The sequence below is a fragment of the Diaporthe batatas genome (assembly GCF_019321695.1).
Source record: "Diaporthe batatas strain CRI 302-4 chromosome Unknown Contig00007, whole genome shotgun sequence".
NCBI lineage: Eukaryota > Fungi > Ascomycota > Sordariomycetes > Diaporthales > Diaporthaceae > Diaporthe > Diaporthe batatas.
In genome coordinates this window covers 1,062,152-1,089,840 of record NW_025408554.1, presented here as the reverse complement: position 1 = coordinate 1,089,840, position 27,689 = coordinate 1,062,152, and the positions used below count along the sequence as shown (strand labels likewise).

General features: G+C 53.3%; 10 protein-coding genes across 10 annotated transcripts; 3 read left to right on the top strand and 7 right to left on the bottom strand.

The window, feature by feature from the left end:
• Positions 1-1,462: 1,462 nt before the first annotated feature.
• KVR01_006838 (uncharacterized protein) lies at positions 1,463-2,717 on the top strand. The gene is made up of 3 exons (XM_044794962.1): positions 1,463-1,602; positions 1,759-2,020; positions 2,077-2,717. Exons 1-3 carry the CDS (start codon positions 1,565-1,567, stop codon positions 2,578-2,580), a joined length of 804 nt encoding a protein of 267 aa, XP_044644269.1. The 5' UTR covers positions 1,463-1,564; the 3' UTR covers positions 2,581-2,717.
• Positions 2,718-3,243: 526 nt separating this feature from the next.
• On the bottom strand, positions 3,244-4,819 carry KVR01_006532 (uncharacterized protein; the record flags this gene model as incomplete). The annotated part of the gene is made up of 4 exons (XM_044791455.1): positions 3,244-3,302; positions 3,411-4,069; positions 4,219-4,648; positions 4,717-4,819. 4 exons carry the CDS (start codon positions 4,817-4,819, stop codon positions 3,244-3,246), a joined length of 1,251 nt encoding a protein of 416 aa, XP_044643963.1.
• Positions 4,820-5,189: 370 nt separating this feature from the next.
• Positions 5,190-6,590, bottom strand: KVR01_006561 (uncharacterized protein). The gene is made up of 2 exons (XM_044783233.1): positions 6,291-6,590; positions 5,190-6,237 (listed from the first exon to the last, which is right to left on the bottom strand). The coding sequence occupies exons 1-2, from the start codon at positions 6,481-6,483 to the stop codon at positions 5,372-5,374; spliced, it is 1,059 nt and encodes a 352-aa protein (XP_044643992.1). The 5' UTR covers positions 6,484-6,590; the 3' UTR covers positions 5,190-5,371.
• A 1,064-nt stretch (positions 6,591-7,654) lies between these two features.
• Positions 7,655-9,187, top strand: KVR01_006899 (uncharacterized protein; the record flags this gene model as incomplete). Its single annotated transcript, XM_044787933.1, has 1 exon — positions 7,655-9,187. One exon carries the CDS (start codon positions 7,655-7,657, stop codon positions 9,185-9,187), a length of 1,533 nt encoding a protein of 510 aa, XP_044644330.1.
• A 1,068-nt stretch (positions 9,188-10,255) lies between these two features.
• Positions 10,256-11,548, bottom strand: KVR01_007088 (uncharacterized protein; the record flags this gene model as incomplete). The annotated part of the gene is made up of 2 exons (XM_044789259.1): positions 10,256-11,356; positions 11,390-11,548. The coding sequence occupies 2 exons, from the start codon at positions 11,546-11,548 to the stop codon at positions 10,256-10,258; spliced, it is 1,260 nt and encodes a 419-aa protein (XP_044644519.1).
• Positions 11,549-12,325: 777 nt separating this feature from the next.
• On the bottom strand, positions 12,326-13,342 carry KVR01_007056 (uncharacterized protein; the record flags this gene model as incomplete). Its single annotated transcript, XM_044786457.1, has 2 exons — positions 12,326-12,781; positions 12,815-13,342. 2 exons carry the CDS (start codon positions 13,340-13,342, stop codon positions 12,326-12,328), a joined length of 984 nt encoding a protein of 327 aa, XP_044644487.1.
• A 2,733-nt stretch (positions 13,343-16,075) lies between these two features.
• KVR01_006856 (uncharacterized protein) lies at positions 16,076-16,923 on the top strand (the record flags this gene model as incomplete). Its single annotated transcript, XM_044784723.1, has 3 exons — positions 16,076-16,306; positions 16,377-16,743; positions 16,802-16,923. 3 exons carry the CDS (start codon positions 16,076-16,078, stop codon positions 16,921-16,923), a joined length of 720 nt encoding a protein of 239 aa, XP_044644287.1.
• A 676-nt stretch (positions 16,924-17,599) lies between these two features.
• Positions 17,600-19,887, bottom strand: KVR01_006925 (uncharacterized protein). The gene has a single exon (XM_044791274.1). It carries the CDS (start codon positions 19,821-19,823, stop codon positions 17,805-17,807), a length of 2,019 nt encoding a protein of 672 aa, XP_044644356.1. The 5' UTR covers positions 19,824-19,887; the 3' UTR covers positions 17,600-17,804.
• A 701-nt stretch (positions 19,888-20,588) lies between these two features.
• Positions 20,589-23,987, bottom strand: KVR01_006801 (uncharacterized protein). The gene is made up of 3 exons (XM_044784923.1): positions 23,110-23,987; positions 22,527-23,032; positions 20,589-22,401 (listed from the first exon to the last, which is right to left on the bottom strand). Exons 1-3 carry the CDS (start codon positions 23,266-23,268, stop codon positions 21,033-21,035), a joined length of 2,034 nt encoding a protein of 677 aa, XP_044644232.1. The 5' UTR covers positions 23,269-23,987; the 3' UTR covers positions 20,589-21,032.
• A 3,049-nt stretch (positions 23,988-27,036) lies between these two features.
• On the bottom strand, positions 27,037-27,276 carry KVR01_007011 (uncharacterized protein; the record flags this gene model as incomplete). The annotated part of the gene is made up of 1 exon (XM_044792254.1): positions 27,037-27,276. The coding sequence occupies one exon, from the start codon at positions 27,274-27,276 to the stop codon at positions 27,037-27,039; it is 240 nt and encodes a 79-aa protein (XP_044644442.1).
• Between the last annotated feature and the right edge of the window lie 413 nt (positions 27,277-27,689).

Below are 27,689 nucleotides of genomic sequence, written 5' to 3'. Positions count from 1 at the left end.
AATTAACCGCAACCTGTCCCTCTCTTAATGATTCTAACGATTAGCAGTGGGATTTTGATCGATATGGAAAATTTCCCGAATCCCCGGTTCGATCCCGGGCATAACCTTGTTTTTTTAGACCTTTTTAACCTTTTTAACCTTTCTAAATATTATTCTAATTTCATTTATTTATAAAAGTTTTTTTTTTAAAAAAAAATATTAAATATTCTTTTTTAAAAAAAATTAAAGATTTTTTTAAAAGAAATTTAAAATATATTACTCCTGGCCGCCTGCCTGCCTGATCCTAGCGTCGCGTCTCGGGACGTATAATTCTTCTCTTATATTGTCTCTTTTTTTTTTTTTCTGTCTTCATTTATTTATGGGCCCCTGACTTGGCTTTTGCTTGCCTCTATTCTACCGCGTTGGCGTTCTTTTCTTTTCTTGCCAACTGGTTTCATTTGTATTGCGTAGACGGCCGAAGCAATACACGGCGCCTTCATACAGTGCGCAGGTGGTGAACGCTCCAGACCGAAGGTTTCAAGAGGGAACCATACAATGCCGATAACAGAGGTGATTCTTGACAACTGGCCACATATCTCCCCTCCTAGGTAAAAATCATGACGCTACTTCTATCCTACAACGCTAACGTCTTCTGCTTGTAAAAACTTAGCACCCTCTCCTCCTGCTTCCATGACTGGCCTGGAAGGCCAAGCTTAGACTTGCCTTTATTCTATGGCGCGGGCTTCATCCACTCGACATCCGGAATCACAGCAGCCAACCTGGACCCGGGGCTTCTGGCCTCTATTCCACGGCGCCGGCGTCATCTCCTTGAACAGCTAGCATTACCGCTACCATCCTGGCTCCCTGCCTCTGTTCTATGGCACTGGCATCGGGACGAATTAAGCCCACTTTGTTGCACGCTCATCCTAAACTTCAACTCGTTTTACTGTCTTTGTCGAACAACATGCATGTTAGGTTGATGGTGATATTTTCTGCGGCATTTGTGTATTGTTGGTAAAGGCGTTCTGGGTCAAGGCGTTCTGGGTCAAGGCGTTCTGGGTCTTTCTGCAGTTTTATGTTTAAGTTTGTGCAGCGGACGGTATGAACCTGCCTAATGACGTTGTGGCCAGGCGGAAGTTGGGATTCTGTAAAAATTGTAACTTCTCTGTGCGATCAGCTATTATACGTCAGTCTTGCTCTCTGCATTGAAGTAACTTGCAAGTGATGGTCTGTGTGGCGATGGACCGTGAAATTGTATCTGTTATATCTTTTTCACTTATCACCTTACTTCTTTTGGCACCTACAGGTGCTGGATGTTTTTGAATCAAGCATCAATTCACTTTTTGACCATGTCAGCAAATGACGCGCTCAAGAATAGCAGATGTGAAATAGAGGTGTGGGTGTGGGTGAGTGATGAGGTAAGCGAAAGATTGGTCCGTCGCCAGGACAGAACCTAGGCCGAGGTTCAGTCAGGGGCCATCAGCCGGAGCCCGAGTGGTCAGTGAGACCAGACGGACAGACACACCCAGACAGCGTCTACAGACCTGTGCTTACATCTCACACTACTAGAGCACCAGTCCTCACGATGAAGATATCAGGTCGCACATTTGTGATCTCAGGCGGGTAAGTGGCTCCACCCGGACATTCATAGCATCTCAACGGGGGAGCAGCCAGACACACTACAAGCAGATCACATGCAAGACTGACCCCAATAAGCCCGCCTGCGGCCAACTCCCAACGTCCGTCCATTGCTTGCTGACCGAGCCACCGCCACAACAGGGCATCCGGCCTCGGCCGCGCAACAGCCGTCGAGCTGAACAAGGAGGGCGGCAACATAGCCATCCTCGACCTGAACGAGGACGCCGGCGCCGAGCTGGTGAAGCAGCTGGGCGGGCCGTCGCGGGCCAGGTTCTTTGCCGTGGACGTCACCGACACCGACAGCATTGCCGCCGCGGCCAAGGGCACGGAGCAGTGGGTCCACGAGACGGGCAGCCCGCTGGGCGGCATCATCCCTGCCGCCGGCGTGGGCAACCCAGCACTCGTATGTTATGTTGACCGGCAGACACCCCCTGTTGACTGACGCCCGCCCTCCTTTAGATCCTCGACGGCAAAAACCGGCCCCTGAGCCTGCAGTCCCTCGACTTTGTGCTCAGCATCAACCTGCGTGGCACCGTCGACCTGGTGCGGCAGTTCCTGCCGCAGCTGTCGCAGTCCCCGCCCCACGTCACCCCCTCGGGCGACAAGGAGCGCGGCGTGGTGATCATGGTGTCATCTGCTGCTGCATTCGACGGGCAGATGGGCCAGGTCTCGTACGCGGCGTCCAAGGGCGCCGTGGCGTCCATGACACTGCCCATGACCAGGGACCTCTCGCGGCATGGCATCAGGGTGGTCACCATCGCGCCGGGCACCTTCGAGACACCCATGACCAGCGTGCTGAGCGACAAGGTCCGGACGAGCCTCGAAAAGGCTATGGAATTCCCCAAGCGAGGCGGCACCGCACCCGAGTTTGCGTCCTTGGCGAAGCATTGCATCGAAAACGTGATGCTGAACGGATGTGTGATTAGGTTGGACGGAGGGGCAAGGATGCCAAGCAGACTTTGAGCCATAGCACTGCAAAGTCATGAAAATGAGGACAAATTTGTTACAATCGTGGCTGTACATAAAGCGACAACATGTCTACCAGGCCCCGCATCGTCTCAACAAAATCATCTGCGTTCTGTATCTGGATCTTACAGGCGACTTTATCTGGAACTCCTTTTTGTCGACCAACAAATCAAATCTAAGTCTAACTGTAAAGTTTCCTCGCCGACAGCTCCAAAGCAACAAGTTGACCGCATCAAAGACGCTTAGGCACACTCCCCAACCATCCCAGCTCCGTCCAACGGGTCTTCCTTCGGAGCCAACCCAAGAAACGTCGCTCAATGGAAGAATTCAAGAACAGCGTTGCCAAAACCTGGTGTTTCTTGCATACTTCTGACTCTTGCATATGATTCTGTGGGGCCTGGCTTTGCAGCTTGTCTTCTTATTTCGAGTAAATTCCAGACTCGAGCACAGATACCCTCTAACAGGCTTCAATGTTTCCCACGGGCCGATAGAACCATGGAAATCTGTTTTGCCAGCCAGTTTCTGCTCAGTCGCCCGCAAATTGGCTGATAGGCGACAAAAGCGAACACGAAACTGTGCAAGCTCGCCGTGAGGGCGACCCTGAAACTATCTTCGCAACCAGAGATTTCCAAAGACTCCGTCGGGCAACGACAGCCCGTCTCATTTCCTCGATGGAGAGCTACGGGGTCGGTACCTGTCGGTCGAGGGCAGGCGGGCGTCTGCCGAGTACCTTTGGTCAGCAACAGAACATTTGGAAGACCACTCACGTGCTTGGAGCAAACAATCTGCCAAGGTATTTCAACTTGGGGAGTCTGACGTCTACTTACCGTGGCGACTGCCATCGAAGTATCGAGGGGGCGATGGAGCAGTGCGACTTGTCCTGGTGGCATTACGGATTGGTGAACGCTGCCGGTAGGGCTCCTCTGCCTTCTCCGCCTTGCTCTGTGAACTGCTCCGGCCACGGCCTGGAGATCGAGACCGTCGGCGGGACTGCGGGATGCTGGGGGGCGAGGCGCCACTTCCAGAAGCCTCCCGCAGACCTGCCAGGCGGCCGACATTGAAGCCTTCCACAAAGGCCTGAGCTTGGGCGGGATCTGACATGTCCACGCTGGCAGACACTGGAGGGCTGCTGCCACTCTTTTTCGACTCTATGCTCTTCGCCTGGTGGCGTTGCTTGAGCAGCTGCCTCAGCTCCTCCTGGCGCCGGCCAAGATCTTCCATATTGGTCCTCACGGCGGTCGGTTCGGGCGTGCCGCCATAGGAGGCGGGCAATCCGTTTCTGGGCCATTCCCGACGGATGTAGCGGAGTGCCTTGTCGGCGATATGCGCCTTCGCGGCTGCAGGGTCGTCGAAAAGGGAATTGCTATTAATCACAATGTCCTTCACAATCACGGTTGACTGGTACTTGGGTCTACCATCCTTGGTGAAGGTTTCCTTGGTCTTGAACTCGGGATTGAAATGACGCCGTTGACACTCGAAACTTAGCCTAGCACAATTTCAGACTTGACTTCAAAAAATCAAAGGAGAATTGAATGTGTGTGCAGGCTTGTCATCCGGCACACCTTGAGAAACCACCCCTCCCCCTTCCTGGAGGAAAGTCGGAGCGGGTTATCGCTGCCCAGAAGGATTACTTACCAGGTGGTTACTGGGGCGCCACGCTCAGGCAGAGTAGGGCCTCGGCCACTACCACTGCTGTCGGACCTCCCGTTTGATCCTGATGGCGTCTGCCGCAGTGCGGGCGGAACATAGTTGGCCATCGACTGGGACGCGGGGAGGGCTCCAGGGATGTCAACACCCGGAGCAGAAAACTGCATGTTGAGTGCGGAAGGCTGTTGATTTGGGTGAGTTTGGTAAGGCTGGTCCGCACTGAAGCCCATGGCCATGAGAGCCGTGGGCACAGAGCCGTAACGAGGGTGGCCCAGAACAGCTGCAAAACGGTCTTGAGGGGTCCCTGGGGCTGGAACGGGACCACCGGTGAATGACCTCGGGACTGGGTATTTGGTCGGGTTGCTGGCAACGGGAAGTCCTTCGGGCTCGACAGAGTAGCTTGGGAAGGGCGGGATGTCTTTGGGACTGGTCAGTGAAAATACTGTCGAGATTGCAGGCCAGGGCCGAAGGAGGCGAGACACTGACCAAGGCTCCTTGCCTCGCCAGGCTCCGCCTTCAGAGGCATCATGTCTGAGGGCCTCGTGCGGCTCATCTCTGCGAGCAGACTTTCGATGAGGTCTGTGGGCATTGAGAAGATGCGTCAGTCAAACGGAGCGCAAATCCAACCAAAACAGCCACCACAACAACAGCAACCGTCCAACCACCATGGAGCAGACGGTCGGATGGGGAATCTGAGGGGTCTGATGGAATTGGTAGGTCCAGGGCATGTGGGGGAGAGAAACGTGGTAGCAAACAGAGAGCAAGTCGTCGTAACTGACAGGTTTGCCAAACAGTGTGATATGTTGATCTCGGCGACGGACAGACAGCCTTGGTACAAGTCAGGCATTCGTGCATTCAGGCATATAATGAGGGCGGAAGGCAGGCGTGTATCAGGTGGCAGTCACGATGTGTTGTTGAACAAAGGCTGCGAGGGCACCTGCCTAGGGAGGCAGGAGGGCTGGAGGGCAGGAAGGCAGGTTCGTGTCTTTGGTACAAAGTACCTAGGTACCTAAGGAAGCCCACCTGCCTCCCCCCAGTTCGGAGGCATCTCGGGCTGAAAGCTGTTTGTTTTCATTAACCACCTGGGCATTCAATGCATTGCTGCCTCGTCTGCCCCGTCCACCTTCCCAGCACCTCAGCCTCAGGCCATGACGTTGGTCAGTGGCTCTCCCCTTTCCCACCTGAGGATGTTGGCGACCTGCTCCTCATACCACTTCGTAAGCGTCTCCTTCTCGGCGTACCCCGTGTGAGGCGTCAACAGCACCTGCGACCTTCCGTCTTGTCCCCATTTCGTCGTCCGCCAGCGGCTGTCGAGCGGCAGGGGCTCCAGCTCGAACACGTCCATGGCCGCCGCCCGGATCTTGCCCTGCTCCAGGACGTCCTGCAGGTCCTCGTCCACCACCAGCGGCCCTCTGGACGTGTTGACAAACAACGCCTCGGGCTTCATCAGCTCCAGCTCCTTCTTCGTGATCATCCCCCTTGACCGGTCCGACAGCACCACGTGCACGCTGACCACGTCTGACTGCCCGTACAGGTCCTCCTTGCTCACCACCTTGAACGTCTTCTCCCCGTTCTCGTCCTCGACAGGCAGGCCTGCCTCCTTCGCCTGCTCGTCCGCCTTTTCCTGCGTCAGGTTGGTGCTCCACGCCAGCACCTTCATCCCGAACGCCGTGTGCATGATCTTTGCGACGGCGACGCCCAGCCGGCCCAGCCCGATCACCCCGAGCACTGCCCCTGAGAGTCTCACAGCCACACCGGTCTGCCACCCGCCCATCTTGACCGACCGGTCGTCGGGGACAATGTTGCGGGCCAGCGCGAGGATCAGCGCGACGCAGTGCTGCGTCGTGCTGTCGCCGGAGCTCACCGCGCCCGCAACAGGGATCCCGTGGTCCTTGAACGCCTCCAGGTCCAGGCCCTTGTTGCGCGTGCCCGTCGTGAGGAGGAGCTTGAGATTTGGCAGGCGTGAGACGAGATCCCTGGGGAACCGCGTGCGCTCCCTCATCGTGCCTGGGTGCTGGTCAGTCTTCTGGCGCTGTCTCGCATGCCTGGGGCTCGCTCACAGATGATCGGAAACGGCTCAAGCCGCTTGGCCAGCTTGTCTTTCTCATCCTGGGGCGTCTTGGGGTGGTTGTAGGGGAGAAGCGTGTCTTTGAAGATAGTCACTTCGTATCTGCTGGGATCGAGCTTCTGGAAGATGGACCGGGCAAAGTTGAAGTAATCATCCAGGACGGCCACTTTGAGAGGTCCTGCCATGTTGATCGGCTGGTTATCCTTGCCCTGAATGTGAGATTGAGGCTGGGGTTCAATTGAGCTGTTATCACACTTGGCTGCTAAGGTAGACCTTCAATGTTGGGGGTGAGGGATGATGTCGACTTTCTACTACTGAGATGCTCCGAAGCCGGGTACCGGGACGTCAATCACCCCCCGCATTCCCGGATGTAATATCCGGCCGCCAACCTGAGGCGACCCGTGGGTTTCGGCTCTTCTTGCCCACTGCTAGCGGGAGGCGTAGTGGGTAACCGCCGGAAGGATTGACCCCCGGATATTTTCATACCCGAGCCACTGACGCGTCCCATGGAACGAAACGGCATTATGCCACGGAAGTACAGGTGAAAGAGACGGACTCGCACATGAGGCTTTTTTCTTTTTTTTTCCATTTCCTTCTTTTTATTGATTTTTATTTGTCGGAGAGATGCATATCCCCTCAATTATGTTAAAAAGCGTACGGCAATAATGAGATGCCGCCCGCCCGACTCTGAAGCCTCTCTGGGCCCGTCCGTTGATGCAACATGGGAATTGTTTGTCACCCAATTGGCTATCACCTCCATTTCCAAACACCGATGCCAGATTAGCCATAAAATTTAATGAGGAAGAGGAAATTAAAGCGTAGGAAATGCAATTATGACCGTATTTTGCAATCGTCACAAACCACAAACACGCAAATATCTCCTTGAACAAACCTCAGAAAGTGCATGCCCGGGTTCAACAACTTCCTGCAGAGTTGTGAAGCATCACAGGCCTTTCTACAAGGCTAGCCAACTATGGTAGACTCAATTGCTGATCAGCGTGAGCGATCCCGCCAACGGCTTGCGCAGCATCAACTCGAGCTCTGTTGGCCGCCAAGAATATTCTGCCGGGAGCCAAGTTTGGGCTTTGTGTTGGGAGATGACGGATCGAGAACAATATGTCGGTACAATACCAAGCCTAATGAAGACTTCAGGAGCGGTGACAGAAAAACAGAACCTCGCTTGGGTACCTTTGTTCCGTATCAATTAAAGATCTGGCGATCGCGGAGGTGATAAAACCTTGGAAGTCCTTTCTCCCACCAGGCTCAGAGAAAATTAGTCGATTCCACATACTTCTTCCAATCACTAGATTCAATCAGCTTGCGTAACACATTAGCAAAGATACTACTTCAATGGATATGGACAGACACCGTGCAGCAGTGGAAGAGATTTCCGCATCCGTCCGGGAATTCCATGGCCGCAAGGAACCCTACAGGATATCTCATGGCAACACGAACAGCACCCGGCCAAAGGGAAACATGGGTGCCATAGACATTTCGGGATTGGTGCACGTTCTCGCGATGGATAAAGTGAGAAGAACAGTCTTGGTGGAACCCAACGTAGCCATGGACGCTTTGGTAGAGGCAACTTTGCCCCATGGGCTGGTTCCACCTGTCGTGATGGAGTTCCCCGGCATCACAGCCGGCGGTGGCTTCGCCGGCACGGGCGGTGAAAGCTCAAGCTTCCGACACGGGTTCTTTGATGAAACCGTGGGAAGAATCGAGATGGTTCTGGCGAACGGAGAAATAGTTACAGCCAGTCATGATGAGCGTCCAGATCTATTTCGGGCAGCTCCCGGAGCCGTCGGCACACTCGGAATCGTAACACTCCTGGAAATCAACCTCATTCCGGCGAAGAAGTTCGTACACACGCGCTATCACCGCATCAATAGTGTTTCCGAGGCAATTAAGCTCGTCAGAGAGGAAACAGCTAAATCCGAGAATGATTACGTGGACGCAATACTCTACTCCAAGGAGTACGGGGTGGTCATCACTGGGACGCTCACGGATGAGAAGCCGCAGGACGTGAAGCCGCAGACATTCAGCGGCGCCTGGGATCCTTGGTTCTACCTCCATGTTGAAGATAGAACATCAAACCCAGGCCAAAAAAGTTCTCATGAGCCAGGGGAGGACTACATCCCTCTAGCCGAGTATTTATTTCGGTACGACCGTGGAGCGTTCTGGGTGGGCCGGTTCAATTGCATGTACTGGCTGCTGCCGTTCAACAGGTTCAGCCGCTGGGTTCTTGACGACCTTCTGCATACACGGATGATGTATAGGGGTTTTGATACCGAGATACATAACACTTTTACCATCCAAGACATCGCCATGCCTTTCGAGACCGCTGAAACCCTCGTCGACTACCTCGACGAGAGTCACCCAATTTGGCCATTATGGCTCTGCCCCATGAAGCGGCGCCCTCCGCCAACCTTCCACCCTTTCACCACACGACCGGGAAACGACGGGGAAGATGACATGATGCTCAACATCGGCGTCTGGGGCCATGAGGGCACTTTTGACCCGGCTGCCTTCATCGCCAAGAACCGAGCGATCGAAGATAAGGTGCGCTCGCTGGGCGGCACAAAGTGGCTGTACGCGCATGTCTACCAGCCCGAGGATGACTTTTGGGCTGTTTACGGCGGGCGCCGCTGGTACGACGATCTGCGGGCCAAATACCACGCTTCAGCGCTGCCAAGTGTATATGACAAGGTGCATGTGCGGTGGGACGACGTGCGGGCGGGGATTGCGTCGCGGGGGTGGACGGTGAACCGCTTTGCGTGGCTCAAAGCGTACTGGCCAATTGGAGGAATATGGAGCGCAGCAATTTCATATGCGAGTGGGGACCGCGCACTGCATAGGAATGCGTCGTGGAAGTGGAAGGGGGAAACATGATATACAACTAGTGTTTCTTCGTACTCCCGACCTTGGGAGGACCTTTGACATAGGTAATTACTATGGATTAGAAGGAAGTCTATCGGCTTCCAGTCTCATATCAGCTGCGCGACTCACACCGGTGGAGTCATATGAGCTATTGATGGCTGCTTCATTTGTTGATCATGTCCAAGTCAATCGTCTATCGCTGACCTCAGTCAACGGAAACCGAAAATGTCTTGTACGTTCAACCAAACGCCCGAGATGGGCCAGCCAATCAACTTGACACACTCGATCCTAACTATCAGGATGTACCAGGTGAAGTGACTATGAATCCAGCTATCAATTATTTCGGGTCCATCGATTCTGTCAAGCTCTTAACAACTGCTCTTGCGCTTCAGCAGTTGTCTCCTCGGGCTCCTCGACTGACCCACAACACAAGGACAAGCTGCACTAGCCGAGCCTAGCCAATTTACTAGAGTAAAAGAGAATTGTTTTCTGTTCCTTTTGGTTGGGCCATAAGTCTTCTGCACCTTCGATATATTCTCGGAAGTCAGCCCGAAGAAGGAGGCTCCCCGAGGTCACAGTCAACACATACGATATGCACATAGTGCCCAGCTTGGGTCTCACGTGGGCAGTCAACAGTCTTTTTTAACCCTTTTGCTACCACGCCGGGAGTCTGAGTACCCGCGTGGTGCGCCTATGATATCGTACTGTATAAGGCTACGCGCGCAATCTTACAGCGGGGATGCAAGAAAAGGGTGACGATAAGCGGCAGGTTTCAGAGCCTCAGCCCCAGAAACACTTGAAAGCTTCTCTCCATGACGAGGGCCCGTCTCTAGGATTCTCGCGGCCCCAGGTCAGAAGAGCATGTCTGACAAGGCGCCATGTATGCCCTCGGACGTATACGGAATAGAAGTGAAACCAGTCACCAGGGGGTCAAGAGCTAGATTGTGCCTTGAGAAAGGACTCGAGGTTGTATCAGGGTGACTTAGTAAACAGGGCATTGTATTAAATGCAAACGATTGTATTGCTACCAAAATAAGACGCTTTTCCAGTCCGGCTGGCTGTCCAAACACGTTGTTCTTTTCACAACTTTGACCGCGTACTACTTTTGTTCCTCGGCTTTTTTAACGATGGTCGACCCAAGGCCTTTGCAAACTCCGGGCTTATAGTCACCTTGTCGCGCAACGGTAGGTGCGTCCAGTCCTCATATTCGAGCTGGGCCTTCCGGTAGCGTTGTATCTCCTTCCCGACCCACGCGGCGGCATGCTCGGCACAGAGATCAGGGACCTCCAACGGGAACAAGTGCCCGCGGCCCTCGATGACGACCTCGGCCACCTTGCCGGCCTGGACGCCACCGCTTCCATCGGGGCCAGTCCCGCACGCCTTGACGTTTTCCGACCGCGCCGAGGGCGGCAGGTTGACGTCGCTCTTCTCGCCGTAGACCCAGAGCACGGAAGGCCGCACGTGGGGCAGCCGGGCCAGGACTGAGGAGCCCTCGCTGCGGTAGAAGGGGAACGGTTGGCCCTTGTGCGGCTTGTCATTCATTGTCGGGTCAAAGTCGGGGGCGCCGTCCCGGTCGACCGCCCCGTCGTCCCCGACGTACGGGTAGAGTGGCCGGAAGAAGGTGAAGACCTCCTGGTCCCGCGGGGTCGTCAGGGCCGCCTTGCCGGCTTCCCCGGAGGCGGTGGAGGCCGGCAGGTCTCGGATTCCGTGGGCTATGTAGGCGTCGAGGACTCTTGTGTCCCATGACTTGTGGAAGGGCGACCTCCGGAAGGACTCAGCGGCCGCCTCCCGCGTCGGCCAGGTCTCACGGCGGACGGCGGACATGCGCGCCCCCAAGATAGCGCCGGTCTGATTGAGCGACATCATCATGATGATGGGGTCGAACAGGACAAGGGCCGTGAAGAGGCGGGCGTGCATCAGCGACAGGTGTGTCAGGACACTGCCGCCGAAGGAGTGGCCGATGCCGACGATGGGCTGGGGCATGTCGTCACGGAAGGCGTTGGTCATGTACAGAAGGTCGCGCGCATGGTCATACCAGCTCGGATCGTTGCCGATGGATCCCTCGTTGAGCACGCCGCTGTGGCCCTGGTGCGCCGCGTCGGCAATCCAGATGGCTCGGATGCGGAAGCCGTGCTTCTGGGCCCGGGCGTGGAGCTCTGTCCACAACGCCTCGTAGACCTCCTTTGGGAACCCATTTCCGTGTGTGCCGATGACCGTCACGTCGCCTGGCTGTGGCTCGGGGTTGTCGATGGGCTTGTACTGCTTGATGCAGAGCTGCAGTGTACGTTCCTGAGAGACAGCTGTTGCCCGCGGCCACTCCCGGATGTGCTGGGCAGGGATTGTGTGTTCGATGACCTCAAAGGGGAAGACCATCTTGGGAATTTGCTCACCAATGTCGGTTGGACAAGTCGCATACCTAGGTATTCGGATATGCCAAGCTATAACTAGCAATTATTTGATCCAAGTAGCTATCCATATAATGCCTTGATAGTATATACAATAGAAGAATACTCCATAAAGAGTGAAGCTAAATGGGATCAATGATGTCACTTGGGCTTCACGGCACGGTGGCTCAAAGCTTTGAAGGATTCATTATGCTGACAGCCCTGCTGTGTTAGGTGGTGTTCCATCAGCTTACTGACCCACCATCTCAGCCCATTCTGTCATACCCCAACAGTGAAATATTGTGCAGTAGATCTGACCGAGATTTCCTCCACCAGTGTCTACATTGTACTGCATTATCGTCTTCGTATCTAGCGTTGATTGCACAGCATTTACAACACGGAATATATGGTGGCGCTTGCGCGTCAATCACGCCCGGGGCAGCCGATACTACCGGGTTCTCGTACACACCAATGCTCTCTGTCGAGAACCAAGTCTGAATTCACACGAAACTTGGCCCCCCTCACACAAGCACAGTAAAAACTTAAGTTACCATCTACAACATCATTATTAGATCTCTTTCAACTCTATGGGGATTAGAAACCAAGCCACCTGATTTGACAGGAGCATATTACCGATCACGCATCAAAGCTTGGTCTTTATGTGAAATATAAGCCCCAAAATCATAGAAAAATACCTTCAAATAATAAATCTGACACTTTTATTGACACTGTATGAGAAATGTTCAAACACACGAGATCCCGTAAATTACCTATAACGACTTACCCGGGCCGTCGGGCCAGCGGCCGTGACTGTGACGGTCACGGTGGCGCTCGGAACGTAGACTGTTGTAAGTCCGGAACATTCATCGACCTCACTGGCAGTTGATGAAGGAAAGTGAGTGGTTGATGGGGCGGACGAGGGTGCAATTTTGGTGCTCGTGACCGGGGGAGGCGCTGCTGTGCCTGTGCCGAGTTCAAAGACTTCGAACTGGGTATCCAACTGGGTTTGAACGGCCCTCTGGTTGATGGGGATTGAACTGTCAACTGAAACTTCTGAAGGGGAACTTACCCCAGAAATATCAATCTCAGCGCATGCAACATAAAACTCAGCGGCTTCTTTCTCGGTGTTGGGCCAAAGGGGCCAGCTCCAGATCCAGTAAAGCGCGATCCTGTCCGAATCTATATCTTCAGGAAGCTGAATGTCAGTTTGACAGTCGACAGACTCCAGGTTTCCAGCTGCTGCTTTACGCTCAACGTTGATAGGTGTGCCCGCGGAACCTTGATTTTGATAACAGCTGTCGTCGTCGTAGAAGTGGGTCCCTAACAAGCGACCGGACTTGAGTTCTCCATCTGCAGTCCAATTCCCGTGAACGGCTTCAAACTCCTCGTCCCGAAGGCTAGTAGAGGCGTAAACGTAGACGTTGCCTGAACGGTATGGCCGCCCCTCGGGAACCTGCGGAGCTGAGACGTGGCCGTTCTCTTGATAAGTCAAAGCAACAAAGGAGCCGGCTGACGCCTTGAGTCGTGGGAATTCCGGGTTGCTGTACCCATTGTCAAGTTGCTGAGCTGGGTGGCAGAGTGGAGTGGCTGCTTCTTTAGCTGTAATTCTGTAAGTCAGCGCGTCGTCTGAGTACGCAGGGTCCTGTCTAGAGATAAACCCTCTAGGAAAGCCCGGCTCGCCAGTGAAGGCACCGTTAGGGCCAATCAGACGCAGGCTTTCTAGCCATGTGTGTGCTGAGACACGGCCAGTTAGTAGGATTAGGGCCAAGATGGCTTTTTCCATGATTCTTGTTTTGAAAGTATGTAGAACCTTGAATGAGTCGTTGCTGTAGATGAATTGTGTGTTTGTTTAATGTATCAAAGGAGGAATTCTGGGCTGTATAAGGTGTGTCAACTTGGTGGGGAATTCATGGTCATATTTAAAACACAAGCTTCTTAGTGGGAACAAAGCCGTCAGACCTGGATAGATCAGCTTTGTGACAATAATTTCTCAGCGGCCCGGGAAGTCTCTCACAATAAGAACAGAAGCCCGGTCATTCATTGCGACAAGGCACCTTTGAACGCATCTGCCGTGTTCATAATGGCTTATGCACAAGGTATTAGTACCTCTACAATTCCATTGTCTGAGTTCTGTACTGAATGGATTAGTCACTCAAAAATCCCATCTGATCACTGGAAGTCGGGAGTGATAAATCCAAGGCTTGGTTGGTGCGGCACGAGGCTGAGGCCACATGCCCACATAAAGTATTTTCTCTGCACTATTATTGGCATTTTACTCATCTAAACATTGTGTCATGAGGGTTTGCCATTGTGACTACGAAGGTACCACATATATTTTATATGTATGAATTCGGATTGAGTTGTGTGAAGCGTATACGGAATGTCGCCCACATGCCAGGTACTACTACTTAGTAAGCTTGCCCAGGGTGCACTTATAGGCCCCGTTGGTGCCTCTGATACCTAGTTAGTTATATGGCTTGTTCTCAACTTTTACACGCGTACGGATTCCTAGAATGATAACTGAACGTCTTCTTAGTGTATAGCGGACCAATTTCAGAGCATTGCTGATATTGATTAATGGGTCTAATTGCACATGTGGGTCTTCATCAAAGCCTCTTAGTCCAGCATGGACATATTCCGAGTTCAATGCCTCAATCGGCCCGTGCTCATTTGGAAAGGAGTTTCTCAGTCAAATTCAATTGAAATTTTTGACGATGCCTTTCTGGACATACTTTAACACAGAACGAGGCCTAGCCTATTTATTCACCGCGGCCACCTGGGCCTGAACAGTGATCTTCAAAAACTGTAGAGATTAAGACTTTTAACGAGGTTCACTATTGGTTTCCCTTTCAAAAGATTCATTGAAGAGCTTTAGTCACTGTTGGGCAATCTCCTCGTTTTTATTTTTCGTCTTATGGCCGTTCAGTGCTTTCTTTGCTCCAGGCTGCCCATCCTTGTCCGAGGGAGCGTTCCTCTATCTTTCACCCCTTGAGACGGAGCATGAGACCAGTATAGGTTAACTTCTATTGATTTGTCATTGGAGCCATTTACGGGCTTTCCAAGTCAATAAAGGCAAGTGTCAAGCATAATAACGCGAGACGTGTCTATCCCTGGAATCACACTTCCACAACACCAAAGCAGGTCTAGATTAAACCCTAACATCCTGTAAGTACCTAAGTAAGAAGTTGTAGAAGCTACCTTAAAGATACTCGTAAGGGTAGTCCCAGCCCATCAGTTTATCACAATGGGGCTCTTTCTGTCCTGCCCAAAAACTTACCTTTTTCTGGACGCCCCTAAGTCTAATAACTACCACCCGTTTCACAGTCGCCTGGTCATAGACTTTCGGGCCCCATCCAGCCGCCCAGCTCACGTGTCTGAAGCTCTGGAAATTTATCCAGTGCATTTGTCTGTGTGATTCTTAGCCAAGCGGTCTGCAGAGTAAGGTGGACCAACAAGGGCTAGACTGCAGGCATTCGTCGTGCCTAGTTCAAGGAACCTGCCGACTGGTGTAGCCCAGACCCTGGATCCGGCTGTGTCCAGATGTCACTTTCTTGGATTGGCCCGACTTGTTAAGCCTTCCCGGTCAGGTCGCAGTGGTATGCTTGGGTGCCAATCGCCGATCTAGTGATGCTTGCCCAGTTCCTTCCTTCCGGACCCGAATGGTCTGCTCGATGAGGCTGTGATGAGTTGTGAGGGGGGCGCCATTTTTCATCGCTCATCGAATGACATACTAAAGTTCCCGGCATGCATATTTTGATACTGATGTGTGACTGGGGTCATTGCTCACCAGGGTTGCTGATTGCACCGTGGTCGCGCAGGGGGTTCACGAACAGACAGTCCACCCGCAATGACGACCTCAGAACCCCGGAACGTCACATCCAGAGACAGCGGGAGGATTTCCAATCGCAATTGCACTCCGCTGTTTCGAAACTGGTCTGACCAATCACAAAATTTGCCGCAGAAACCGGCGGCGGCGGCCTTATGCAAATCACATTTAAGGTTATACTCCATGACAGATAGCTTGCGTCTCACAATACGCTCGGCCCCGAACCAACCCTTGGGAACTCGCCCCTTGGGGTTCCAAGGTTGAGGCTGAATTCTTTAGGGCCTAGGCTGCCCGGTACTTGGACAACGGCCACTCAGAGCCTCTGACAGCATGCAGCAGCTACTCGCCCGAACTCTCGAGGGCTGCCCGACAGTTGGGCATGGCGCACTTGGTGTTTTCAAACAAAAGCCAACGGTCCTTCTATTGGCTTCCCCTTCCAAGGTTGCGATCCGCGCACCGTCCCTTTGAAGTGGTGTTTTGCGGAGTCGTTGTGGAACACGTCGACCCCCTTGAGAACTTTGCTGAATTCAGTAGTAGCTGCACGGAAATGTGAATACCCCGACGTTAGGTGGTTGGGCCAGGGGCCAACCGACTGCGTGATATATACACCACATTGAGGCGCTCACCATTTCGCATCGATCCTCGTTTTCGTTTCACAAGCCATTGATCTCAGGGAAACATCTACCCATCATGAACGCCACGCTCGCCAGCCCGCTGTTGCCCAATCTGCCCCAGACGCAGGCCCCAACCACAGTTGTCGTTCAGCTATCGGCTGAGGACCGCTATATAGAGCCCAAGATCGATGTGTTGGGCTGGGTGATGACCATACTGTCTGGTACTGTGGTGGGTCTACGGATATACAACAAATTCAGGAGACGCATGCGGCTCTGGTGGGATGACTACATCGTCATTGTTGCTTGGGTATGAAGGCTGCTTCACTACCATCACATGTATCTGGGTCCATACTAACCACTTCGTGACATCGCCCCAGATCCTATTCCTCGCGTTCACTATAGTGACGGTACTCGAAGCGCGCAATGGATTGGGCAGGCACGTCACAAATCTCACCCCTCAGACGATCCGCGAGTTCGCCCTTCTGGCCACGATTGCTTCGACGATCAATATCGCGGTTACTGCGGTGGCTAGGATAGGGTTCGCAGTTTCATTGCTCCGAATTGCGGATGGTTGGCCACGTCTCTTCACTTGGTTCGTCATCTTTGCTTCGAACATTGTGTCCGGCCTGTCGGGACTTTTCCTCTGGGTCCAATGCACGCCTATTAGGAAAAATTGGGACACTCTTCCTTATGGTTATTGTTGGTCTCCGCGGGTGCGAGTGGCGATACCGATCATGAACACTGGTGAGTGGCATCTGTAAGCAATTCGCTTTGACGGGCTTTGGCTAAACATTTTTATTAGCTGTCGGTGGAATTCTCGATTTGTTCATTTCTCTGGTGGGGCTGTACGTCGTCCGAAAAACTACTTCGAAACAGAGGGACTGGGTGGGAGCTTTGGTGCTTACAGCACTCGGGGTTTTGTAAGTTCTCAACTGCTCTGCTTCGCTTTCCAGGCTAACGATGATGGCCAGTGCTGCCATTGCCAGTTGGGTGAAGACATCTGTAATGCACATCCTTATCGGAGACGATGTTACCTGTGAGTCTTGTCTGGTCACCAGAAATGAGATGAAAACTGCTTGTTCGCTTTGCTGACGACTTCCCATGTTTACAGTTGACATCATCACTCTTATTGTATGGGCATTTATTGAGCCGGCTGTGATACTCATAGCTGGTTCTCTACCAGAGCTCCGTTCCTTTGTGTGGAGGGATTCTAGGGCCTCCACCCCTCGTCTTATACCATTCACGAGGCGTCGCAACGGGATTCGCTTCGACTCGGATTTTGAGTTCGCTCGGCAGCAGTACTTGGATGCGGGAGGGAAGACTATCTACCACTCAAGCGCAGAGTCCAAGAAGAGCTGGGTCTGAGTGGCAAACGAAAGTCTTGACAACCGCCCCCGGGGTACGAGGCGCTTTTTCTTCTACGTCTACAGGTAATTCTCTTTTGGTGAAGCGGGCACCATAATTCATATAATTTTGAAACCAGTAGAAATGTGCTCACGCAGGAAGTGAATTCAATCTGCTTCAAACGTGTCTTTGATACGCCACAGGATCACCAGTGTCTTTCTTGCATACATGAAAATGTGCAGTAATGATAGCTGTAGCGAGCAAGAAGCTACATTGATTGTCCCGATCGCAAGCTGGGGAAATTTATGTGTCAGGTTGTTTCCCTGATCTCCGGGAACCAACCTCTATTACCAGCTCTTTGAGGACTGTATTCTATGCCAATCTTAATCTCAAATCAGGCCACAGTATCAAAGCCAGATATCTATAAATGTTACCTGCCATGCAATAGCTTGAAAACAGCATCACCATCCAAATTTCTCTACTGCCAACCGAACATCTGCTCCCTTCCCAATGGCCCTCGCGCACGTGTTTCTAACTATCCTGTTGAGACCATCGGGCCCAGACACAACCACAGCAGTCTCACTATCACCAGCCTCTCTGATCCATCGCTCGACAGTGTCGACCACGTCTGGCCGCCCTGCAATAGCGGTGGAAGGTGGAACGACAAGGTCCAAACCAGCGGCAACAAGGTCGTCGAGCGTGGAGCTGGGAAGCCAGTAGCGGTGTTCGTCCGAGTGAACGATCCACATCATGCGCACTCTCTGGTGCGTCTTCTTGCCTCTCGGCGCAAGGGCGCCGTTGTGGGAAACTTCGTTAAGCCCTTCTCCCATCAAGAGAGCCCAGACCAATGGAAACGTGACCGCAATACCACTGCCTCCTGCAACAAGGATTGCATTATCGGCCGCAAGTAGCATCTCTAGGGCGTGAGATGAGCCATAAGGCCCGTCAAGGCGAACATTGGCGCTATGGTGGCGGTGAGCGTAGCATAGCAGATCGGCCGTGAATCCTTTCTGAGCCCGAATCAACAAGTTCAGCCAGTAGTGAGTTGACTGCCCCTGATCTCCCCCCGTTCTCCTTTCTAATACCGGCGCAGCTGATGTGATGGTAAATGGGTGTGCTTGGAAGGCGTGCTTTCGTCCCAAGGCAGGTACCGAGAGGAAGACGTGGTCTGTCGGCTTCCATCCAAACTTGATGTTGTGGCGTGGCCAGTAGAGCCAGGATCGTGCCGGGGCAGGCTTGTCCCAGTTGGCGGACATCATTATTGTGTCACCATCGGGTAGTACTGTAAGATTCGTCGTTATCGTGGTAGTTTTCAGTCCAATGCGCCACACGACACGATCAATGATGAAGATGGCCAGCGATGCAAGCACGTATGGCCTCGCCGTATGAAAGTGTAGATAAAGGAATACCAGTGCGACGATCTGCAATACCACGTGAGATGCGAGAAACATCTCGTACCATCGCTGACGGAAGCTTCCTAGGGACGTGAAGTATAGAAGCTCGTAGGCCACAAAGGCAGCGATACCAAGTAAGATGAGCGGATGAGTGAAATAGGCCTTGGCGCCTCCCTCGCCATCTAACCAGGCAGGCTTAATGGGTGCGAAGCGCCAGACGACCATACTCACGAAATGGACGGCTGCTTCGAAGCACATCCATTCACCCACGCGGCGATGAAAAATGTTCAGAGCCTCGTACGAGCGACCTGTGAGGACCTTGATCGGCTGGTTCTTGGCAGCTAGGAGATAGAGCAGAGGCAGATTGACGATGAACACAAGCCCAGCTCGATCGGCGAAACAGAAGAAGTATTTCGGGTCCAGCAAATGAACTTGGTATAGGTGAAAAAAGGCATTGATGCCGACCCATATTGTGATGAACATGGAAGTTGCGTTTGATGGGAGAGTCCTCCTGACCAGCGGAAGCGGCCTTGGTTGATATTCCAACCAGCAGTCGACACGGCTCTTTACGCGCGCCCACTTGTTTATCTTTGCTTGTCCATGATTCGGTCTGAGCAGCGGCAGTCTTTCGAGATCCGGCGCAATATCCTTCACTGTGCCTGAAGGAGTTGTGGTCCCGTAAGAGCTGCTCGAGGATGAGGAACTTGCGACCTCGGGTACGCTCTTGTTATATTTTGGTTCCCCGTCAACGGTGGTGAACGATGCATGCACTCTCCTCTCCCACCTTTTCCGGCACCTCCTCCTCTCCAGCAGATGAAGGGCTGTGAAGCCAGCCAGGAGCACGAGCAAGACATAATTGTAAGATGCAACTATGCTCCTACCATCGAGTAAAACTTTGAGCAAGCTGAGCAAGTAGTCCATCTGATCAGGGGGGATCTGTGGGCCGCCGTCTCTCGCGGTGAAGTCGCCTATGTCATCGAGCGGAGCGACCGGTCTTCCCAGCCGTGCCGACTCAGCGACGAGTCTGGCGAGCCATTGCTGGTGTGAGCTATCGCCGAGGCCATCGCCTGCTGCATTGTGTTCCATTTGGGGGGGGGGGCTCTAAAATGATGGTCTAAAATGATGATGGATCTTAGCGAGACGGTAACCACAATGGCTCTTTCGGATGTCGTGGAACCAGAGGAGAAAGGTCCATCGCTATCTCGATGATCTGATAAGATTGGGAGGTAGGATCGCCGAGGTCGGGAAGCAAAAACCAGCTGTTAGGAATCGTTAGGCATCTGCCACGGTTTCATACTCGTTCCCTAACACGAATCGTCCGTGGTACTTGGTACCCCTCCCCACATCCCGCTAGCGCCTCTCAAAGACAACTCGGCCATCTCCCACGTGGGCATACATTGTGACGTACCCCCTAGTCGCCTTTGTACTGCCCCGAGCGCCCTCTAACGAATATTGGAGAGTTCTCGCAGACACAGGCAACCATCTGAATTCAATCACTGTTTCACGCTAGGTTTTGCTTGAGCAAAAGTACCACAGCTCCTTGCTTGACTACTGCAAGCGAATCATGGCGGCAAGCTTAGAGGATCAGTCTGCAGCAAGTGATTTCAACCCGTCAGTAGTAAGTATATCAGACCCGTGCCGTCGCACAACTAGATCTTTGAAGTGAAGACTTTGGAGAAAATAATTCCTATCTACATCTCAAGAAACTCCTCAATGACCTATATAGTCAGTCTGTGAAATTTCAAGAGAGCCATGTACATATCCATTTCCAACTAAATCTAGATTATTCTACTCTTACAGAGATTATAGAGCATCTCACATCACAACTACTAGTACCTAGATATGTAGATAGCCATGTCTGGCTCATGCACCGGTAAGACACAAATAGCACAAAGAATCTTGTGTCACTTGGGCTCCTTTCGTTCTGCTCGATCCCGAGTCGGCATGAACCTGGAACCTCTTCGGACGTTTCAAAGGCTTCTTTTAATCTCTCTATGGGGTATAATATGCTTGCTAAAAAAAAAAGAATGGAGGCCCATGCCCGCATTTTGGAGCCACACTTTTAAAGGCACAATGTGCTGCCGACCTGCGCCGTGGAGGCTTGCTTTACCATCACACCAACGCTTGGTGTCTGGATGTACAAATGTGTATTAACATGTATGGTGATGTTGTAGGAATAGAGTCGGAAATCAATATAGAGAGGGCTTGCGCCATCATAAATCTTATGTGAGGGGTTTTGGTTGGGATGGACAATCGTAGGTATCTTCGGCTTACTGCCCCCTGAAACCTAAGAGTCTATACCCAGTTCTCCCTCGGGGACAGAGGTGGGTGGCTCGTCAATGGGCTCGGCAGTGCCTCGCGGCCTTGCCCCGCCCATTGTGGCCTGGTTCCAGTGAGCTCTTCATCACTGCAGTCCCCGTTCTCCGCACTGGACGCCGATGAGTTGTCTGCCAGGAAGGCGCTTACTCGTGTCCTTCGCTTCTTCGTCTTCTTTGACCCAGCAACGGTATTAGGTTTCTCAAAGGGAAACCTTGTGTCCTGACTAGAGTTTGGTACTTGTATGATAGGTGATTGATGAAGGACGCTTGATGGATGGTTGTTGATATCCGGGGTGTGATTGCCATAACCCGACTCGGTAATGCGCGATGGTAGCGACAGGCCGTCCGCGCCAAATGTCCCACGTGAGTTGGCCTTGGAAGACGTGCTCGAACTGCTGTGGCATGAGGCAGACGACGCCACGCTGTAGTGTTGCATCCTTGTGGGGAGGTGGAAGCTCGTGGCGGTTGACCTCGGGGTTCTGGTAGATCGGGAACTGTCTTGGGATTTGGTGGAGTGGTGACTGTAACGAGGCCCCTCATTGGAAATAGGCGGGGGTGAGCGGAGCTCCAAACTTGGCTGATCCACAGAAATACCTCCGAAGGGGGTTGAGACCTGGCCAAAACTGCCTTTCCTGGCAGCCGAGGCAGAGCGGGAGCTCTGTGGGGATGCGCTTGCTTGCCAACCGGTATAGGTGGAATATCCATTCGTGGCGTGTGATGTTGGTGGCCCTATTGGACTTGTGATCGCTGCTGGTGGCATCAAAATAGGTGCATCTTGGAGTGTTGGTCGAGAACTTGAAGGGGCGGGGCTCAACCGTGGGCTTGGATTCAGGCGCAGGCTTTGTTGATAGCTGTGCCCTCTACTGTGGATGCTGCCGCTCTTGGCGGTTCCCGGGCTTATCACCTCGTCAACCTCATTCTCAAGCTGATCGATGCTGTCTTTGGATGAGTGCGTGATCACGGACATCTCAAACTCTCTTTTGACTTGGATGCCGTCCTTCGACTCGGACACACTCCTCAGTATGCCTGTGCCGTTCCTCGTAGTCGCAGAATTCCGATTTATGCCCTGTTTCTGCGACTTGGATGCCGATACGAAAGTATGAGTCTTGTTTGTGAACATCGGAAGGCCACCATTGGAGGAGGTGAAACGGCTGGTAAAATGATTTGTCGCGAGAAGCTTCATCTTGACGAAGAGCGGGCGCAGTGTGGCGAGTGATGAGGCTGTAATAGCGATGCCGCATTCGACGATACTCCAGATGGCCAAGTCGCTGAAATTGTACAGATAGTCAGGGTTAGAAAGAACTTGCTGGGCGTATGGAATGCGTGCGATAGTAGCCACTGAGGCTCTGTAATTATGTCACTGTTAGTCAAGAAGCGGTGATGGCAGATGGCGATATCGATCCGACGAGTGAGTAGGATCACGACCGAGTACAAAGACGTCTAGTTCAAGGGAGAAGAGGGCGTCACGTACAGTGAACCGAGCGAGAGGACGCAGATCACAGAGATCTTAGTCTTCTTGTCCAGCTTCGCGTGCTTGATGAGAGTAATGGGCAGTAATGCGAGGATCAAATCGCCTGCTATACCCAAGAGTACCGCAATGTAAGTTGGGACCGTAGCAATGGCGCGACCGTTGCATTTGCCAGTGATGGGCGCGTTTTCGGCGTATCGCCACCAGTAGAACGACACTGGCTGACACTGGAACACTGCAACAAAGACGTAAAAGATATTGAAAAGCCCGACGAGCACGAGCAATACCCAAATGGTGATGCGCTGCCATCCGTTGTTGACGCACAGGCGGAGCAAGAAAATGCCGACGACGAATTTGACCAAAGTTGACACGACGATATAAGCGATTTGACCAGCCCACTTGAAGACGAGGGCCTTTGGTCGTTGGTCCTCCGGGACATGTTCAACGTGAGCGCCGAGACCATGAGAGACTCCAAGGAGCACAAAAGTGCAGAAGGCGCACTGAAGGAGCTGTTTTCGGGGTGCAGTGTCAGTACCTAGGTCCGTTTTATCTCGTGGGCAGTGGAGATGGTTGAGTGAGCACCCACGCATGTGAGAAGGGCCAGCCAGTCCTCGACCAAGAACCGTTTGAGTATTGTGATCATTGTATAGCATCGCAGGGCAACGGCGATGACACTCAGAGATGTCATGACGAGGGCCACGACGGCCATTTCAGGCCCCCGGTTGTCGTCACCATAGTCCCACATATTGGCGTCTGGCCCGGCCTCCTGTGCTCTGGCTAGGATGCTCCTCCTGCCGCTGCGTATTTGCAATACACAGGGTCAAGTTCCTCACGTCGGGCGTGGTTTGGATCTCATTGGCGCATGATTTCTTGGTGACCTGGACAGCACTGGCAAGTCTTGATGAGCGCACAGAGGCTACTAGTACGGCAGGAAAGAAACAAAAGCAGAGGAGAGAGATGAACACGAAGGAAACGTCAAGACGGGCCGAGGCCATAGAAGAAGCAGCGGGCGGCAAGCGAATATGCAGTAAGTTGCACCGCGGCGCCCCGGCCGAGCCCACATTTCAGGAGCGGAGCTCAGGGACCAGGCTCGGCTGGGTCCAGCTCGTGGTTGAGGACGGATGCCGGTGCTCCAATCCACATCATGGACATGGCCGGATTTGGTAATCCCCACATATCTCGGGCATGGAGCAGACAAATGGGAGAGGCATCAGGATGCAGTTGGGAGGCACTACGACGGCGGGCCCTGGTTACCCGCTGGACGGGGTGAAGCAATCACAACGACGTGCAGAGCCAGAGGCTCGATTGGTCCCTAACCGGATGCGTGGTCAGCCTATTGCGAGCTGCGGCGGCGGCCTCGCGCTGTGAGTGGCTCAGAAACATTGAGGATTGACGGGCCTGTCCTGGCCTGCGCGGCGAATGGGAAAGGGATGCAGCCCCGGCCGCCCGGGAACAAGACTTTGACACCCACTCCTGCGCCACTGCGAAGCAGTCAATGGACGCGCACCGGGCTGACCGGCGGGGCAAGTTGGCAAGCAGCCGGGGCAGCCTGGCCCATTTTATGCAAGGGTCCGGGAAGCTTGACGAGAGAGGGGCTCGGAGCATTTTCCTGGTGGAGTTGATAGCAGGGGCCTCCCTCCCCCGTGCGTCGCCACTGTCCTGTTTTGACGTACACTGCCTGACTGCCACACTGCCAGACAGACAAAATACCGCGTCGCCGGGATCTATTTTAGATGCTGGGCGCAGCCGTGGTTATGCTATGCTGGCAAGTGGCGCCACAGCCGCGCCCGCCACCAAGACACGTCGACGCGGTGAGTCGACATATGACCAGGACCAGGACCAGGACCAGGCCAGTCTTTCGTGGCCTGGACAGCGGGATCAAGAGGGGAAGAAGACTGCACTTCGACCAGCAGGGCCAAAGGACGGACATTATCAGGAGCGACGACAGGACAGTTGCTACAGAATACTCCCTACTACCATAGACTCATTCGCCCAGGCTCGGCTCTACCCGGCGGACCTCGGTATGCATTGTCCAATGCTTGACCTGTGTTTGCACCTGCGTCTGTTGTTCATCTCGGAATGTCGCACCACAGGGGCTGAAGGGGGTCTGTGTTGCCTGGAACTCTCCGGTGCCGAGCGCTCGGGACTCGCCGCCGACCTGCATCAGTGCCATGATACTAGTAAGTGAACGGGGTCTTGATATCCATGGATTTGGCGCTCCCGGTCTACAAGCGTAAGATCAATTGATTCTTCAGTACCGATATATATGTACCTCCGTAATGGGCTTTCCCCGGAGCCCTTGGGGGCCACAATTCGCGAGGGGCACGCACGCCCCCGGGGATTTTCAGAGTCCATGTACGACACTCGGCTACGCCTTGGCGCGCACCGACTCGTGTAAGATAGAACACTGATGGTATGTGCTGCGTGTCTCTCAGTGTCCCGTCCCAGACATTGGGAGCCAAACACAGCCAACGGCCACGTGTAACAGATTAATCTCTATTGCAGCAATGATTCGAACCATGTTTAAGGTTTAAGTGTGACCCGGAACTGACTCAATGCCCAATAAGGTGCCGTGGCCGATAGGTGGTCACAACGAGAGGCGATGGCGGTAGTCATGAATTGCTCAAGTGCATGGCAAGCGCTCTCGTGGCGTCCACGTGTGAACTGCCTACTTTAATTCGACAACACTGGCATTGCGAACAGGGCTGGAGGATGAGTCAGGTGTATGGTGGCTGTCTCGGCTGAGGTGCTGTGACTGACATTCCAAAATGGTTGTTTACACGTGCACCAGATGCCCAAGATGTATACTCCGTGCCAGACGCAGTCTAAATAGACATTCTAGTAGCAATCAATTGATCCAATTATTCATCAAGATTTTCTCCATTTTTCTGACGGGGTGAGATTTTACCTAGTTACAGCATAATGTTGAGCGAGTCCACAAAGTCAGACAACAGATGCGGGAAAATCCGAGAGAAATCCACTTCCAATGGCGAGTTAGCGATTCTATTCAATTTTGTGATGAAGCACGGGGTAAGCAAGTCCCACCTGTCCCATTGTTCACTATGCAATATTCCTTCTGCTCCGAGGCTGGCCCACCATTGAATCCGGCAGGTCCATCTCTTTCCACGGAATCCTCGGAAATTTCTTCCACCTCGAGGCCCCTGGGGGTCATGTGGGTCCAAAATATAGAAATCCTTCTGCAGGTCTATAGATAAGCCTCGTCCTATCCTCACGATGCCCCACTAGCAACCGAGGCATGGACCGTATTGAACATTTGAACGTAATGAGCACATGGAAGGTTGAGAAGCCATTCGTGGTACGATTAGTACGTCGATGCTTGCTACGTGATGCTTCCGGAGATGAAGCCAGAAGCCCGCTCATGGGTTGAACCGACTGTTTTTGGATTCTCGTGAGGGTATCTAGGTATCCAACCCAGTCTCTTATTTTTGGTCTTGCGGTTGTGCCGAAGTGGTAAGAAAATCTCGTGCCGTCTCTGTTAAATAGAAAATTGTAACGGCTTCCAAGTTGCAGCACCAGCTTTTCAAGACATTGTTTCGAAATCTTTCTTGGCTGGCATGTGAATTTGGCCAATGCATACCTAAATTGCAACAGACCAAGCTGTGTAATAGACACATGTAAAATACAATGAAGAACAGAAAGTCGCAACGGAGCCCAGAATGCCAGACTAAGTAGACTCATCGTCACCGCCAGTACCACCAGAAGTGTTGTTACCACCCGGACCTCCAGCACCAGGCAGGCCAGATGAAACATCGCCTCCAGGGCCCCTTGTGCCGGAGCCCGCTTGCGAGCCTGTGTCTGTGCCTGTCTCGCCTTTGCATCCACCAGACTCTCCAGCACCAGACTCTCCAGCACCAGACTCTCCAGCACCAGAGTCCTCCCCGCTACCCGTCTCCCCGCTCCCAGGTTCTTCTCCAGTTCCTGTCTCTCCGGAGCCGGTCTCACCAGCCCCAGACTCTTCCTCACCAGCACCTGACTCTCCGGCCCCAGACTCACCAGCACCCGACTCACCGGCCCCGGGCTCACCGGCCCCGGATTCTTCTTCATCAGCGCCTGACTCTCCGGCCCCAGATTCTTCCTCGCCAGCCCCAGGACTGGTCTCACCAGTACCTGACTCTCCGGTACCAGATTCTTCCTCGCCTGTGCCAGCCCCTCCACAGCCAGTCTCCCCTGTTCCGTTTTCTCCTGTTCCAGTCTCACCAGCACCGGATTCTTCCTCTCCACCCCCAGTCTCACCAGCACCGGATTCTTCCTCTCCACCCCCAGTCTCACCAGCACCAGATTCTTCCTCGCCACCGCCGGTCTCACCAGCACCAGACTCTTCCTCGCCACCGCCGGTCTCACCAGCACCGGACTCTTCCTCGCCACCGCCAGTCTCTCCAGTGCCGGTCTCTCCGCCGCCGAATCCCCCGGTGAATGAGCCACCTGCGTTTCAAAATTCCAGTCAGTATTGCCATGCTCCCAGGTGCCATATATCACCACTTGAGATAGATTACTAACCTCCCGGCCCACCCAAGCCGCCGGCCCCCTCGCCCCCGCCAGTCGCTCCTCCACCCCAGTGGCGGCTTCTAAGCCTGACAGGCATGGCTCCGGAAAGGTGTCGTGGGGCTAGGTGAGCATCTTGGACGGCAACTGAGTTGCTGTCCCTGGGGGGGACTCGTGGGAGAGCCAGTGATGAAGTGAATGCCGGGCTGAGCACCGCAAGGGCGAGAACTGCTCTCTTTGAGTACTGCATGGTTTCTGAACTCTGTGTTGGCCTTTGGAGGATGTTGTGGCTGGAATTCAAAAGGGATACTGTCCTTGAAGTAGGTAGATGCTGTGATATGGTCCAATTTAATGGGTGTGATATTTATTGCTGGGCTGGAGAGATGCGTGTGTTTGGCTGATGGCGATGCGTTGATGAAGTCATTTGTTGTAGATGGGCTCTCCTGCACTCTTATATAAAATCCAGGCCATCGTGAGCGTTGTGCACAACAAGGGATTGTAGCATCAACTCCTCCATGACCTTGGGAGCCGCCTCAGTATAGCAATGCGGGCCATCTATAGCGCTCACAATAGTACTAATGGAAACATCTGGTACGGTTTCACACAAATGGAAGTAGTCGTCAGTGAGATGCGTCAACCGTATATGTCTCGACGTGATAGAGA

Bases quoted from the DNA above. Each gene is read 5' to 3' on its own strand.
- KVR01_006838 (XM_044794962.1), top strand. From the start codon at position 1,565: ATGAAGATATCAGGTCGCACATTTGTGATCTCAGGCGG. The intron at 1,603-1,758 runs GTAAGTGGCTCC...CCGCCACAACAG, and splicing joins ACATTTGTGATCTCAGGCGG to GGCATCCGGCCTCGGCCGCG. The intron at 2,021-2,076 runs GTATGTTATGTT...GCCCTCCTTTAG, and splicing joins GCGTGGGCAACCCAGCACTC to ATCCTCGACGGCAAAAACCG.
- KVR01_006925 (XM_044791274.1), bottom strand. From the start codon at position 19,823: ATGGAACACAATGCAGCAGGCGATGGCCTCGGCGATAGCTCACACCAG.
- KVR01_006801 (XM_044784923.1), bottom strand. From the start codon at position 23,268: ATGTGGGACTATGGTGACGACAACCGGGGGCCTGAAATGGCCGTCGTG. The intron at 23,033-23,109 runs GTGGGTGCTCAC...CCCCGAAAACAG, and splicing joins GGCTGGCCCTTCTCACATGC to CTCCTTCAGTGCGCCTTCTG. The intron at 22,402-22,526 runs GTACGTGACGCC...ACATAATTACAG, and splicing joins GTCCTCTCGCTCGGTTCACT to AGCCTCAGTGGCTACTATCG.
- KVR01_006561 (XM_044783233.1), bottom strand. From the start codon at position 6,483: ATGGCAGGACCTCTCAAAGTGGCCGTCCTGGATGATTACTTCAACTTT. The intron at 6,238-6,290 runs GTGAGCGAGCCC...ACCAGCACCCAG, and splicing joins TGAGCCGTTTCCGATCATCT to GCACGATGAGGGAGCGCACG.